The sequence below is a fragment of the Pituophis catenifer genome, unplaced genomic scaffold, assembly GCF_029215685.1.
Source record: "Pituophis catenifer annectens isolate HBS135680 unplaced genomic scaffold, rPitCat1.0.hap2 SCAF_6, whole genome shotgun sequence".
In the NCBI taxonomy this organism is placed as follows: Eukaryota; Metazoa; Chordata; class Lepidosauria; order Squamata; family Colubridae; genus Pituophis; species Pituophis catenifer.
In genome coordinates this window covers 62,166,892-62,183,695 of record NW_027256886.1, presented here as the reverse complement: position 1 = coordinate 62,183,695, position 16,804 = coordinate 62,166,892, and the positions used below count along the sequence as shown (strand labels likewise).

The 16,804-nt window shown below is 38.7% G+C and overlaps 1 protein-coding gene across 1 annotated transcript in view; it reads left to right on the top strand.

The window, feature by feature from the left end:
• Nucleotides 1-16,804, top strand: part of TCERG1L (transcription elongation regulator 1 like) — a 182,166-nt gene that overhangs the window by 23,385 nt on the left and 141,977 nt on the right. The window contains exon 4 of the mRNA XM_070946006.1: nt 1,450-1,614. Within this exon, the coding sequence (XP_070802107.1) occupies nt 1,450-1,614 (165 nt within the window). The remainder of the gene's footprint in view (nt 1-1,449; nt 1,615-16,804) is intronic.

Genomic DNA, 16,804 nt, shown 5'->3' with positions numbered 1-16,804 from the left:
TATCTCCCCGAGATGCTGCTTCAAGGTCACCCAGCTGGGAGAAGAAGGCAGCTGCATACCAATCTATGCTTGAAGTGACCATTTTGAAAACATCTTGCTTGAACTTGATTGGTCATGGAGGGTCAGCAATGGAAGGCAGTTAAGGGAGGGAGTGGAATTTAGGGATTTTGGCCTGCAATTCTCAGGCAATCGCTATGCATTACTGTAATGCATTTGATTTCTAATAAAGCTATTCCTTTCTCAACAAATGGAGCCAAGGATAATTTCTGTTTAGAGATTTAAGTGCTGGTAGGTTTGACAATGTCCTTTGTCCATCAACATTTTTTTTCCTTTTTATTGTGCCTTTTCTCTTTCTTCCCACTTTCTTAGGGCTACCAGTTAAGGATGGAAAAAAAAAAGATTAATACAAGAAGCTGCTTTTTTTGCAGCCATTTTTTACAGCTGAGATCTGTTGACACAACCCATTCCCCTCCCCACATCCTCTTTCTATCAACATGCAATTTCTCTTAGTTTCTTTTAGATAATTTCTAATTATCTAAATAATTTCTCCTTTGCTCCATTTTGTGTCTTTGCTCTTTGAGCCACTCCTTTTCTTTCTAGCTTCTCTCTCTCTGTGCCCCACCAAGAACATCAGGCTCAGTTTGCCTAAAATTTAAACTGCAAGCTTCTCCATCTAGTTCATGTTTCCTAACTTCATCAATGTGAAGATAGATGTATCTCAACTCCCAGGATTCCCAAGACCACCCGAATCCTGGAAGTTGAAGTCCAACATCTTAATGTTGCTGAAGTTGAGAACCTAGATCTCATCCATAATTTCATTACTTTGGCCTTCCTCTAAAACTTCATTCTGCCGCCTTCTTCTTCATATAAGTACTTTCATGGAATTAAGCCCATTCACTACTAAAGGTATTTCACACCAAACGTGTGTATACTCTGGAACAATAATAACTGAAATGGTAACCATGGAGACAGTTATATCACTAAATTATATATGGTAGCCCCATTATGATACCGCATTTCAACTCCTAACACCTAATTCTGCCTTTGAAAACAGGTTTCAGAAAGAAGTATATTATTCTTTCCCCCACTTATTTGTATAGTGCCTGATTTTCAAAAAAAAATTGCATTGCATTCCATATTGAGCAAGAATTTTAACCTGTACCGTTTTAAATCAAAATTATATTGCATTGATTGGCCTGCAGTAATTTTGAACTTTCATACCTGATTCATTGTTGTTCGTACACGAAAAGTGGTTTGTTCTATAAACCAGGAAAAATATTTTTTTTTCTTCGTGTTAGGAAAAAGAAAGAAGAAAAATACTTTGAAGCAATCTGTCATCAAACCATGATGACAGAGCTGGACTGCTAAGCAGTAAATTTTAAATGAATGTTGAAGAATTCAAACGTGCAATGAACATAATCTGATTCATAATTTTTTTCTCCTTTTCAGCTGGTTCCCTTAAACAAACTGGAGGCAACCAGACCATTGCCTTTGCAGCAGCCATGCTGTCCATTGATGCTGAGCACCCTCAGGGACCACCATCAAATATCCAACCATGTCATGTGCTGACTTTGTCACCAATAAAAATCCCAGTTTTGACATCACCTTTCCAAGGTATGAGTTTTTGCTTGTTAATCAATATACTATTTCAGTGCTGTAGGAATGAACTGCGGTTAATTGTTTGAAGAATGGTTTCCACAGAAGCCAAACTTCAACTTACTCTTTTATAAATGCTTAGAATATAGTAAAACCCTATTTGTATTGGGTCATGCGGCAAATATATTTTGGCCAATAATAGTGAGAGGATCCAAAAGATAAACAAATGGTAATTATGATTAGAATTATTTTAAAAATGAATTTATCGACTGGGAAAGGTTGATCGGGCTATTTGGTACATAAATGAAGAGAGCCATTGATAGAAAGGGAAATCTATTTTGTGGAAATCCTATTGAGACAAGAACTGAAGGGATTTGGGGTAGCGGGGAAGAGATGGTAGGAAGCGACGATGGTAAGCCTTAAATGCCAGAGAGCGGTGGTTCTCAACCTGTGGGTCGCGACCCCTTTGGGGGTCGAATGACCCTTTCACAGGGGTCGCTTAAGACCATCAGAAAATACATATTTTCAATGGTTTTAGGAATAATTTTATGGTTGGGGGTCACCACAAGATGAGGAACTATATTAAATGGTCGCGGCATTAGGAAGGTTGAGAACCACTGCCAGAGAGCAATTCTGTGGAAATACTTTGAAAGTGAAAGTCACCAGAAATGACTGAAAGCAGAGAAAAGATGCTGCATTAGCATTCGTTCTATGAGGGTGTGATTTATATGAAGTGGAGATTTGTATGAAGAGGAGCCTTTGATGCGAGAGAAAAATCATGGAGAGCTTATTGACTAAGAAAGATTCTCGAAAGAAAAAATAATGATAAACTAGCAAACTTCCATTCGGCTTTTCCAATTTACAGTTTGAGAGGTAATGCTTGATCATGTCTTATAAATAATTCTGTGAATAATCTTCAAAGTTCTGTTCACCTTGAAAGACTGTTTTCAAAGGATAGTATCAATCCCAAGTATTTGCCGTAGAACAAAACCACCAATTTACTGAACTGTCGAGAGACTGGGGCTATCAATAAAAAAAATAACTCAGAAGATTTATCTGTTGGGCAGTGTGCCATTTTTGGCTAGCTAATCATGAAAGCTGCACCATTTACATGAGTCCTGACTCAATATGTGTTATGTATGTATTTAATATATTTAGATGGCAAGCATGTCCCTATTTATCTGGCAATAACTTGTATTGAAATTATGGAATTTACTTAGTTGCTGTGTATGAACAAAATTGTTGTGAATCAGATAAATTCTAAAGATAGCTTATAGAAATTATTGCCAATTATATGTTAACAATATAGATATTCATGTAGATTTCTTGTAGTCATCTAAAAGGACAAAAAGCACTTTGTCTTATCAATAAAGGGAGATAATCCTAAAATCCTATCTTGACTTCATTCTTTATTTTTTGAGTGAAGAATTTCCTCAGATATAAACAGTGAAGCATTTCAATGATGTACTTTTTAAAACAGCTGTTACAGTATATCCTCTCTGTAAAATTGCTTAAGCTCAACAGAAGATTATTGCAAAGAGCTATCCCATTGAGATAACCAGTTTGGTTTGACTTTGCAAGGATAAACATGTCAGGTTTTGGCAGCAATGTTTTCCTTAGGTTGATAAGATATCAAATAGCATGTTAGGAGTACCAGAAAAATAAATCCATTATCAATCATGCGGAAGGAAATTGCATTATTTATAGATATCCTGTCAAGCGGAATGCACAATAGAACTTTGAAATAAGTAAAAGTGAAAGCAGATACTACCTGAATTATGTAACGGCATCTGCCATACAGCACCTGGTTTATCTGGGGCATAATGGAATCTATAATATATGTCATGGATGTTGTATAGAACTGGAATGGATGCTTTGTTGGAAATCATCTAGTCGACTTGGGGTCCAGAATTGCAACTAGACTTAGCCTAATGGATGGGCATGTTTTAGCACAGCTCTTTTTAGCACATTACCAAAGGATAGTCAATCTCCCATTTAGAAATATATATTTGAGTAAATATTTATTTATTTATTTATTTATTTATTTATTTATTTATTTATTTATTTGTCATATTTCTATGCCTCCCACTCTCCGAGGACTCTGGGCGTCTTACACCAATGACAGTATACTAAATAGCATATTGCCCCCTAACAATCTGGGTCCTCATTTTACCCACCTCGGAAGGATGGAAGGCTGAGTCAACCTTGAGCCGGTTGGATTTGATCTGCTGAACTAGCAGTCAGCTGAAGTAGCTGCAATACTGCACTCTAACCACTGCGCCACCTCGGCTCGGTTTGAGGGGCTCCTACAAAGACAAGGAGGGTCAAACTATTTTTCAAAGCACCAAAGGGCAAGACAAGAAAACAATGGTTGGAAACTAACCAAGGAGAGAAACGAACTAGAAGTAAGGAGAAATTTCCTAATGGTGAAAGCAATCAACCAATAGAATAGCTTGCCCTTCAGAAGTTGTAGGTGTTCCATCATTTGGATTTGGGTTTGGCTATACTAGAGAAAAGAAGGACTAGGGGGATGATATGATAGCAGTATTCCAGGAATTGAGAGGCTGCCACAAAGAGGAGGGGTAAATTTATTTTCCAAAGCGCCAGAGGTCAGGACAAGAAACAATGGATGGAACTAATCAAGGAGAGGAGTAACTTGGAATTAAGGAGAAGCTTCCTAACAGCAAGGAAAATTAACCAGTGGAACAGCTTGTCTTCAGAAATTGTAGGTGCTTCATCAGTGGATATTTTTAAGAAGAGACTGGGCAGTCACTTGTCTGAAATGGTATAGGATCTCCTGCTTGAACAGGGGGCTGGACTAGAAGACCTCCAGCTCTATTCTGATTGATCACGGGAGGCTTTCAAAAAGAAACTGGACAACCATTTGTCTGAAATGGAATAGGGTCTCCTGCTTGAGCATGAAGTTTGACTAGAAGACTTCCAAGGTCCCTTCCAACTCTATTGTTCTATGTTCTAAGTTTCTCTTGGATAACTGTCGGATATGAAGGAAATACCTGCATATTTTTCCTGAGGCTAAGAAACATTTGTTGAGTGTTCTTTTCTTCCCTTCTGTATTTTCCAAGATTATGGACTTCTCAAGAGAGCTAGAGCTCCACATAACTTCCTCAAGGTATGATAATTTGAATTTTGCCATTTAGGCTTCAAGTAAGAATCTCTGATTCTTGACTTGTTCCAGGATCCATTTGTGTTTTCTTACTGTGCACATTGTATTCTCAGGTGGTGTTTCAAACACCTACATTCAAAAGCATCAATACCGTATCCTTTTGATTTCTTTGGAAAAATAGAGGAATGGTTTACCATTTCCTTTCACCAGGCATTGCCAAGAAAATTACATGGATCAACAATATAAAATGATTGACTAGTATAGTAACAGATGATGGTGGAATGGTTAAATTCAGAATGGATGGCACTTAACTATGCTGTTGAGGAACAGCTGTTGACACTAAACTGATCCTCATCCTCCAAAATTGTCCTGTATCACTGCTGCTTTCTATCAAGGTCTGGTTTGAGCAGTTGGGCAGTTGGGATGATATTTATGCTTTAGATGGTCCTTACTTGTGCCTTGTAGGAGTCCCCCCCCCCAATGAGATAACATAGGATGACTTGAGTGTGATCACCTTATAGCAGATGCTTCCATCTGATAATTCATGATTCAAATTGATTTAATTTACCTTTACTATTTTAATTAATTTTGGAGAGGGAATCAGAACTACTACATTCTATATTATTACTGTTTACACAACCTACACATATCTCATTCCGCTTGAGATCTCTGAGAATTGCTGGCTATGCTTGCTTAAAGTATATAATGTAGCATTTGTTTAATCCTAATAATACTCTTTTTTTTCATAATGTTCCTTTTCCAGTTCAATAACATGCTAAAAAAAGGAACATAAGATTATGAGATGTTTTTTTGTGGCTATGACAGCAGTTAAATAAATAACAACAATTTCCTAGAGTTGGAAGAAAATGCTAATCACTTGAGCTTGTAAAGAAATCCTAAACTGCAAAGCAAATACAGAATTTGGTGAAAGCTGTCTAATTAAACAATTTACAATAATTGCAGCAAGAATACACCTAATATGCATGATGTCAATAGCTCATGGTAATAATATTTTGTAAAACAAATGGCCAAGCTGTTATTTATTATTGTATACATGTAGCAGTTTAATATGCTTATAATAGTTGACAAAATAAAGAAAATATGGTGCATTTTAACAAAAAGAAGAAATAATATTATTAAATTAAAATTAAATTATTTAATACAAATGAATAATAGAAACCCATGTAGAGTGTGTAAAGAGGACCACTTGTGGCCACATTATGATATAATTATCCTTCCCCAGTCCTGAGTGTCTAAATATTGATCCAACTCATTAGTCCGGAATGTTGGCCTTGCTGGATAGGAAACTTGGAGATCCAAAATTGAATACTTGGATGCTTAAAAAAGAAACTGTTTTTGAGCCAGATTCTGCTTACAAGTATAGATTAGGCAAAACCTGGCTCAGAAACAGTAACTGTGAGAGAGACCTCGGAGTCTTAGTGGACGGTTACTTAAATATGAGCCAGCAATGTGCTGTTGCAGCCAAAAAATCTAATATAATCCTTGATTGTATAAAAAGAGGCATAGAATCAAAACCATGTGAAGTATTAGCACCACTTTATAAAGCCTTAGTAAGGCCACACGAGGAATACTGCATCTAGTTTTGGTCATTACAAAAAAGATGTTGAGTCTTATAGAAAAAGTGCAGAGAAGAGCAGCTGAGATGATTAAAGGCCTGGACACAAAAAGATATGAAGAATAGTTTCAGGAATTGGGTCCGTCTAGTCTAGAGAAAAGAAGGCCTAGGGGTGACATGATAGCAGTATTCCAGTATTTGACGAACTGGCACAAAGAAGAGGGACTCGAGTTATTTTCCAAAACACCAGAAGGCAAGACATGAAACAATGGATGGAAACTAATCAAGGAGAGAAGCAACCTGGAATTAAGGAGTAACTTCCTTGAGGATAATTAACCGGTGGGACAACTTGCCTCCAGAAGTTTTGGGTGATCTAACATTGGAGATTTTTAAGAAGAGACTGGACAACCACTTGTCTGCAATGGTATAGGGCTGTGATGGCGAACCTATGACATGCGTGCCACAGGTGGCACACGGAGCCATATCTGTGGGTACGTGAGTGTTGCCCTAGCTTGGCTCCAACATGCATGCGTGTGCCAGCCAGCTGATTTTTGGGCCTTCCAGGCCCATCCTAAGTCGGGAAACGGGCCATTTCTGGCCTCCGGAGGGCCTCCGGGTGGGTGAGGAAGTCCATTTTTGCCCTCCCCAGGCTCCAAAAAAGGCTCTGGAGCCTGGGGACGGTGAAAAATAAACCTACCGGGCCCACCGGTAATCTCTTTGCCATCGCGTGCCAAAAGCAGAGGGAGCGTGGGGCTGCACGGGAGGCATTCAATTATAGGTGTGGGCACGCATGCGCACGACCTCCCTGAGCAACCCCCACTTTTGGCACGCGACGGCAAAAAGATTAGCCATCACTGGTATAGGGTGGCCTGCTTGATCAGGGGGCTGGACTAGAAGACCCCCAAAGTCCCTTCCAGCTCTATTCTGATTTTTTAAAAAAGAAAATAGGCTAAGATAATGATACGATGGTAATCCCTGAACACATTCATAAGAGGAATGGAATGCAAATTATATTTTCAAAATACAGTAGTTTAATTTATTTGTTTCTTTTCCTTTGCAAAACTGCTTCCTCATAATATTTCCAACTGAATTGTAGTACTGGCAGTGTAGTGCAATTAAATTAAAGTTCCTTTTCCTGAAAGAGGACAAAAAAGTCGATTGGCCAAAAAGTAGTAGTCAGCTCTCAAAAATGAAATGTTTCACTGCAAAGTTTAATGTGTATGTGTGTGTGTGTGTGGGGGGGAGAAGCAAATAATCTAATATAGAGATAATTCCTTGTGTAGATATTTTATAGTCAGTCTTCCTTTCAGCTAAAACAATATCAATATATAGGCATTCATAAAGCATGACTTACTGCCCTTAACTCTGACCGAAATAAATCTTTCAGAGAATACTGTCTGAGGACCCCGAAAACTATTGTATTTTCATTATCTTTTTTTGATGTATAATGTAATAATAATGAGCTTTCATTTCACGCTTGCCTTTCATAATATTTTGATAGGTAATCTTGTCATTATAGATGCAAAATTGGAAATCCCTCAACATAAAACGATTGTTCTCCAGACCTTACCTGAGGTAATTTAGATAATAGCTTTGGTATTTATAACAGGACTAAAACTATTGCAAAAAATATTACACTTATTAAACAATACTGTTATTTTCCCCTGTCCAATCAAAATATTTGTTTGGAAGTTAATTACTGTATATAATTATGTACACACTTAAATATATATATATATTTAAGAGCATGTTTCATGTGTGTGTGTGTGTGTGTGTGTGTGTGTGTTTTCTGAGGTTTTCGCGGGTATTTGTATGTAGGTCTTTGGTTATTCGGGTTTTCTCCTGCGTAAAATTGGAAGTGTCTTGGTGACGTTTCGACGAAGTCTCATTCGTCATCTTCATGCTGGTGTTTTCGGCTTCATGCTTCTGCGATCTCACATTGCTCCTAGAAGCAAGAAGCTGAAAACACCAGCCTGAAGATGACGAATGAGACTTCGTCGAAACGTCGCCAAGACACTTCCAATTTTACGCGGGAGAAAACCCGAATAACCAAAGACCTACATATATATATATATATATATATATATGTGTGTGTGTGTGTGTGTGTGTGTGTGTGTGTGTGTGTGTATACACATGAAACATGCTCTTGTACAGTCTTCCTCAAATTTGGCAACTTTAACATGTATGGACTTCAATTCCCTGGGGAATTCTGGAAATCCGTGTATTTTTGAAATGGCCAAGTTTGAGAAATTTTGCTCTAAGAGAAAACACCAACTATGAACTACCTGACCATAATTTGGCATCTGGGAGTTTGGATGAACCTATTCACCTTCTATGAATGTTCTGTTTCTCTCATCATTGCTTCATGTTCAAGCTTTCTACTTCACTGTTGGTTTTAATAGGCAAATAGGGACCTACAACAACTTGCCACAGCCAATTCACCACAGCCATCTCACCACATCCAATTTGCCCTAGCTAATTCACCATGGCCAACTCACCATGAGACCACTCAGCATGGCCAATTTGCCACAGGACAGCTAACTGCAGGACAACTGGCTGCAGGACAATTCAACAATTCAATTTAATTATTTAAAATAGTTAAAAAATATTTTAATTTTTGTCATTTACATTTCCTTTGGCATCCTTTCTTTAATGATTCTATTCCACTATTTATTCGATATTAGTGTAGCTCTTGTCCCATGGCAAGTTGTCCCTGGCTAGCTGGCTGCAGTGAGTTGGCCATGGCAAGTTGGCCATGAGAAGTTGGCTGTGGCAAGCTGTCCGATTCTGGCTAAATAAATGGCAGTTCTAACTTTTTTTTGGGGGGATGGATTGAACAAAATGTAAAGGCCTAGCAGTCATTTCTGACAATGTCAACACATTTGAAACAGGTGCTCTGGCAGTTTTCATCATTTGATGTCCAACAAAAATTAAAAGCTCATAACTTATTGGAGCAGAGCTGTGTGATATTCTGAAAAACACTCTATCCTTTTGAAGGAATCTAACCTGCTTGATTTTATATATACATGCAGAGGAAAAACAATAACACAGCAGGGTCAGGAGATCTGAGCAGATGACTTGGTCATTCCTTGAGGAAAGGAAACATGCAATATGATTATGGTTTTGGATTAAACCAGGGTAGATGTAAGTTCAAATGAATTCTCATCTATGGTGTTCACTGGATGACATTTGGCCAGTCACTATTTTTCAGTCTATGCCACAGGCTGTTATTTGGAAGGCAAGCTCGAATGCTGTATTTGCTGCCTTTGAGCTCTTGGAGGCAAGATGGGATTTAAATCGATTGAACAAACAAACTAATAAATAAATCTGTGGTTTGCCAGTGGCAGGATTCCTGTCTCGAAAGTCCTTGCATGATGAGTCAGCTCTTTTTAGACTCAGTGGGTGTTGTCAGCATGAAGAACAGCATCAAGGAGGCAGGTTAGCACTCTGCACTCCCGCAGCATCTCCATGTACTTATAAATAAACACCGGAAGCATCTTTCGGTTGTTGCTTGTGTGCTATTAATCACACCAGGGAAGAAGCGTCTTCAGGGCTGAGTGCTCACTACAAGCTCTTTTATTCTGCATTGTCTATAGAATACTGGTGGTAGAACAACATGCTGGAAGGAAAATTCCAGACCAACTGTGGATAGGGATTATTCATAGTATCCAGAAAATCTGGTACATTTCCCCACAATATGGGATTGCACGCTTAAGTAAATTTATCAACTGAATTATCCAAGCAATAAACAATTACCAGACCCAAAGATGGAGCCATAATCTAATTTAGCCCATGAAAACATTTGTTCCAAAATATTATGCAGATGTGTTTCATCTTTAAACAAAAATGGAATAAGTGGTGTTCACTTTATAAATTAAAAAAGTTCTGTAAAACTTAGGATGTAAAAAGAGTATTTTAGTTAGAAAGCTTGACAATCATTAAATATGGAAACCTAGATTTTAATATGACAAAGAAATCAGTCAAATAAATATTTTCCTACATATTCTTTCTCATATAAGAATAACATTAACACAAATGCTTATATCTCAAAGCAGCAGAATCTCAGCTATAACTAAAGTTCCACCTCAAAAAAATATTTCAACATAGCCCTTTGTAATATTCTATATACAGCTAAAACTGTCATTGTCTGTTTGTACCCTTCACTTAACCCAAACATGCAAGATGACACAATAATTTTTGAATCAAGTTATTTCAAATCTGCTGGCTTAATTAATGTATAAAATAAATCAGGGCCCATTACTCCCACAGCGCTGACATTTCAAGAATCTCCAGATGACTTTTATTCACAAAACTGCAGCCACTTCAGTGTCTACTGAACATGTGAATATGATTTCCAACCTTCCCTGCCAGCTTCCCACAAGCAAAGGCTGTTCCTGCTGCTTTTTTGCATGCCCATGGTAATTCTGTTTATCTGTTTACATAAGTAAATATTGATTTATTATTGATGTTAATTATTATTGATGTGCTTCTATAATTATTTTTCTATTTATGATATATACTCTTTTTGGATGTTCACAAGACCATTCAGCATTGGGCTAAAAAATAATATGGTCAGCCTAAAATTTAATGTTATTCTGTTTGCATCACACTGCACTAATTTCCTCTCAAAGGATGAGCCAACAGATTGTAGGTTGTCTAGTAATAATAAAAAAATGATCCACCCTCGAACCACTGTTTCTATGCCTACTTTTCCTCTGATTGTGGCCATTATCAATACTGATATCTCCCTTGGTATAATGGTGGTATGAATTTATTTCAGAACAGGCCCAAGGTAACAACAAAATCAACATTTCCTCTGGCATTACTGTAGCTGTTGAAACATGTTTTTCCCACCATTTTCCCTCAGTCCCACTGGGTGTATCCAGATCTAGAAATGATTCCCTATAATTCTTGGCTTGCAAATTATTAATGAAACTCTGGGAACATGCAGCCCCTTTCCTCTCACTTCTGGGGAGAGCAGCTGGAATTGTTTTTGAAAAGGAAAACAACAATTGCATTGTTGTTGCATCGGGAGAGGCAGAGAAAGAATCAGTTGTGAGGAAAGATAAAAAATAATTGTCAGGGCTCTGTGTAATATTTGTGATTTGCAGATTATTTTGCCGGTAAAGCCCTTGAGTGGAAGGGGAAAGACATTCCTGAGGTGATTAACAAGGATGATAAGAAAAGTGAGCCAGTGGCCTGAGGTGATACAGCATGTCAATCGATACAGAGCCAACCCATAGAGTACCATTTTTTTTTAATCTAGCCAGAAAGATTTGGTTTTCTCGCAGCAACATAGCTCTAAGCAATCTATAGATTTTAGTTGATAAAGTGCTTGTTTTATTTTATTATTTTAGTTTTATATCATTTCTGTGCCACTATACTCCCTATGGACTCAGAATTGATAACTTGTGCATTTGGTGGTCCTGATAAGACCTTGCATAGAGCCGTGATGGTGCAGTGGTTAGAATGCAGTATTGCAGGCTAATTCTGCCAACTGCCAGAAGTTCGATTCTCAACAGCTCAAGGTTGACTCAACCGTTCATCTTTCCATTGGTAAAATGAAGAGCCAGATTGTTGGGGGCAATATGCTGACTCTGTAAACCACTTGGAGAGGGCTGTAAAGCACTGTGAAGCGATATATAAGTCTAAGTGCTATTGCTATTGCTATTGTGAAATGCCACCCTCCTTTTCCATTAAGTTGTACTTTGTCTGAAATGATGCAGAACTACTTGAAAGCAGGAGCAAGCAATCAGATGGAAAAAGAAGACATCTGTGGTGTTTCAACATAGAAATGTGTGTTAAGAGGTATTCAAGTAATCAATTAGCAGACAATCAAGAATGGGGTGTATGTTTTATGGTAGTACAGATAGTCCTCGAGTTACAACAATTCAATTAGTGACCGTTCAAAGTTACAATGGCACTGAAAAAAATGACTTATGACCATTTTTCACACTTATGACTGTTGCAGCATTCCCATGGTCACATGATTTACATTTGGATGCTTGATAGCTGGTTTATATTTATGATGGTTGCAGTGTCCCAGGATCATGTGCAACCTTCTGACAAGCAAAGTCAATGGGGAAGCCAGATTTACTTAACAACCCTGTTACAAGTTTAACAACTTCAGTGATTCACTTAACAAATGTGGCAAGAAAAGTCATAAAATGAAGTAAAACTCACTTAACAAATTTCTCACTTAACATAAATTTTGGGTTCGATTGTGGTCATAAGTTGAAGACTATCTGTACTTTGTCTCATCCCAGCTGGTTAGGTTCTGGAACATGCCAGCTTCCTGAACTTTTCTTTCCTCTTTTTAGTGCCCCTTTCCTCACATCAAGAGACAGGATTTATTTTCTTATGATGAAAAGTCATTTTTATTAAAGAGAAATATTGCATCAATATTTAGAATAGAATAACAGAATTGGAAGAGACCTTGGAAGTCTTCTAGTCCATCCCCCTCCTTAGGCAGAAAAACCTATACTAGTGATGGCTAACCTTTTTTGCCATCGCATGCCAAAAGTGGGGGGAGTGGGGGGAGGTCGTGTGGCATGTGCCCACACTCATAATTCTATGCACCCTGCCCCCTGCGCATTTGTGTGTGACCCACCCGCCCTTCTCCCGCTTTTGTCACATGATGGCCCAATGGGCCCAGTAGGCCCTTTTTTCACCCTCCCCAGGCTCCAGAGGCTTTATAGGAGCCTGGGGAGGGCGAAAATGGCCTCCCCCAACCCCGGAGGTCCTCCAGAGGCCGGAAACGGCCCATTTGCCAACTTCTGGTGGGACTGGAAGGCCTGTTTTTTGCTCTCCCCAGGTTCCAGAGCCTTTCTAGGAGCCTGGAGAGGGTGAAAACAACCTCCCACCACCAGAGGCCTTCCGGAGGCCGGAAACAGCTGTTTCCCTACTTCTGGTGGGCCCAGAATGTCCGAAAATTGGCTGGCTGGTGTGCCCATGCATGCCGGAGCTGAACTCACGTGCCCACCAATATGACTCTGTGTGCCACCTGTGGCACATGCCATAGGTTCATCACGGCCCTATACCATTTCAGACAAATGGTTATTCAATCTTTTCTTACAAACTTCCAGCGTTGGAACATTTACAACTTCCACTGATTGTTGTTCTACTTTTGTTCCACTGATTAATTGTTCTAACTGTCAGGAAATTTTTCCTTAGTTCTAGATTGCTTCTCTTCTTGATTAATTTCTACTCATTGCTTCTTGTCCTGCCCTCAGGTGCTTTGGAGAATAGCTTGACTCTCTCTTCTTTGTGGTAGCACCTGAGATATTAGAACACTGCTATCATGTCTCTCTTAGCCGTTCTTTTCATTAAACTAGACATACCCAATTCCAACAACTGTCCTTTATATGTTTATATACATATTTATGGAGGTGCCTTTGAAGCATCTTACATGATTAAACAAAATCCAAAAAAGAATAACAAAAAAGAATGAAAATGCAGATGACAGCAGTGTTGAGTTGTAGGAGCTCTACAGCCTTGTTCTTTCTGCTTCTCAGTCTGCCACAGAAAAGTATCACCTTATTCCAGCCTGTGGCAATATTCACAAAGAGCTTTTTTCACACAGCAGCCTAAAGCTGCTTAACTCCCATGGGCAAACCAGGGAGAAATGAAGCCAATTTAAGAAATCTCTTGCTGGATTCTAACCCCTTTCTCTCTTTTGGCTGCAGTAATGGTGTTCTATCTTGAATGGAGAGAATCTGCACTTGGTTGCAGATTTCCCTGCTTCTTTTTTCCTCACACTCCCGGTATAAGAAGACTAGTAGCAGATAATATTTTTAAATCACAGCTGAATACGTATATACAAAGAAACAAACAAAAGCATGTGTCAAAGGTGTTTATTTTTCAAAAGGCTACCGGGCTGTTTTTTTTTTTTCCCTTGATGAAGAAAAAGAAACTGTTTCACTTCTCATCCAAGAAGCTTCATCAGTTGTGATGGTGGGCCTGCCATCACAATTAATAAAGCTTCTTGGATGAGAAGTAAAACATTTTCTTCTTCAAGGAAAGAAAAGTCCAGTTGCCTTTTGAAAAAGCACTTTTGAGACAACTAGGATCTGGATGACTGAGAATCTCCACAAACAAGGGTAAGATACCCACACCCAGGCCTTGCCTTACTTTGCCCTGCCCTGCCCTGCCCTGCCCTGCCCTGCCCTGCCCTGCCTTGCCTTGCCCTTCCCTGTCTTGGCCTGCCTTTTTTCTTTTAAGCCTTAGCACGTGCCCAACATTTCCCCCATGTTTCCTGCCTCAAAATGACAAGAAACTATGATGCTAATTTTTGATAGTCCTACCACAAAATTTAGGGAGAATTCAAGGGCATCCCTGTTATAAGTAATGCAAACTAATAACATTTCCAAGGAACATCTAGAAAACTTCATATGTGAAACTTGGAATGACTCACATGCCATCTTTCTATGATTTTTTTTATTTACTCAATGTGTGGATTAATAGTAATGCAGGAAGTAAAAGTGGCAAAGGATCAAGAAAGTCAGGCCGCTGAAAATTTAAGCACTGAACTTCAAAAATAGATTTGATCATTCAGGCTTAAAGCTCTAAACAGTTCCCTTATCAAAATGTCTGACTGCTTTACACATTACATTTCAAGTAAGGACAGGTCAGTATTGTTGGTGTTTGGCTCTCAAGATTATGCCGTACTTCGTCAAACAACTGTTGGATTTACTTATCTTTGATCTTGCATTGTGAATTTAACAGATGATAAATGTGTTTCACAATGTGATGATTGTGATCGTTCCAATACAGGGATCCTCAACTTCCAGTTCGCAGCCCAGTGCCAGTCCACAGCCAGTTCGGAACCAGGCTGCAGAAGTGGTGTGTGCGTACATGTGCACGTGTACAAAGCTGCATTTGTGAAAGCCATGTGCACTCAAGTGTGAAACCATCCAGTGGTGGGTTGCTACCAGTTCGCCCCAGATCAGGCGAAATGGTAGCAGCGGCGGCGGGAGGCTCCGCCCACCCGCCTGGATATCTCTGCGCATGTGCAGAAGCATTATGCGCACATGCACCCCTGAGCGAACCGGTAGTGGCCGAAATTGAAACCCACTACTGAAACCATCCCCTCTCCCCAAAAACACTCTGCTGCCACAACTTCCAATGGTCCACCAGCCAGAAAGGTTGGGTACCAGTGTTCTAATACATAAGAATTAATTGTTCATGCCATTGTGTTGAATTTATATTTTACCAACAAAGAAATAAAGGGGAGACTAGTATAGATCTATTTCAAGCTATTTAGCTCTCGTCAGCTAGCCATACCTTTCTGGGATTCAAACCCAGAATCACAGAAAGGTTATGGCAGGCTGATGAGAGCTAAATAGCTTGAAATAGATCTAAAGTGTTTATTTCTTTGTTGGTAAAATATAAATTCAACGCAAAAATAGTTTGTCGCAAAAGTGACTGCCAGCAAAGGCTGCTGGATTGGGGCCGAAAGGCGAAATGGAAGCTCCATCCCATATTTGTTGCCCTGATAGATCAGTTTCACCAGAAAAAATATACTTGTTGATGCATTATTTGTCACTATGCTTTTTTGTCTGTTCCTGATCTTTTTACTTATTATTTAGCTGTCCATAAACCAACAGAATAAAGAAATATGCTATCCAAAGCCTGTGGAAATGCAGTAATGGCATAAGGTAAATCTTAAAGCACATGCACCTTTTAAACATGTGCTAACCAAAGGAGAAGATCATTTATTTCTATCTTATTGTCTGCTTTTTAAAAAGATAAAAATAAGCTGAAACTTAGGATATGATTGTGGAACTCATAACCCTTAGTATTTCGTGCTTTGGGAGCAAAGAAATCTGGAGTAGAACTTCATTGATATATACATTCCCTATTTACTGTATCAAACAATGAAGGCTAAAGGATGTAATTGCCTTTTTCCAAGAAGTTTGGTGTTTGTTTTCATACATTCTTCCACAATTCAACATTTTCTAGCATGAGAAAGGTAAAACACAACTTGGTGGTTATAGACTCTTGTATTGTAAATTAAGAGTACAAATATTTTTTTTTTTTTTAAAAAAGAGGCACCATCTGCCATACAAACCATTTGCCACCTGTTCTTTTCCTTTCAGACTTATTTAATGGCGTAGATTTTATGTTTCGGCTTGCCACTGAACAGCTGGGAAGTGACTAAGTATTTTTCCTATCGGTAACTTAATGGCTGATCAACATTGCATGTGGAAAAAAAAAATTGCTCTTAAGCCCAGGGATTTGCCACACGGACTTTCATGTGTTTGTTAGTTTGCTTCATTAGCAAATTCTGCTGACAGTAAAACAAGGTTTTAATAGCCACCATTATCCAAGTGTTATTGGTGGGATATTCCTAGAAGAACTGGTGTTCCTCTGCATTAAAACAAACCAGGTTCCGTTCAAACTGGTCATAATACTTACGACCACCCTGGTAAGTGGCAGATAGAAATACTGTAACTTTTTTATTGCTTGCCTATAAAATAAATATAAGATTCTATTCTTTTCTCATACCT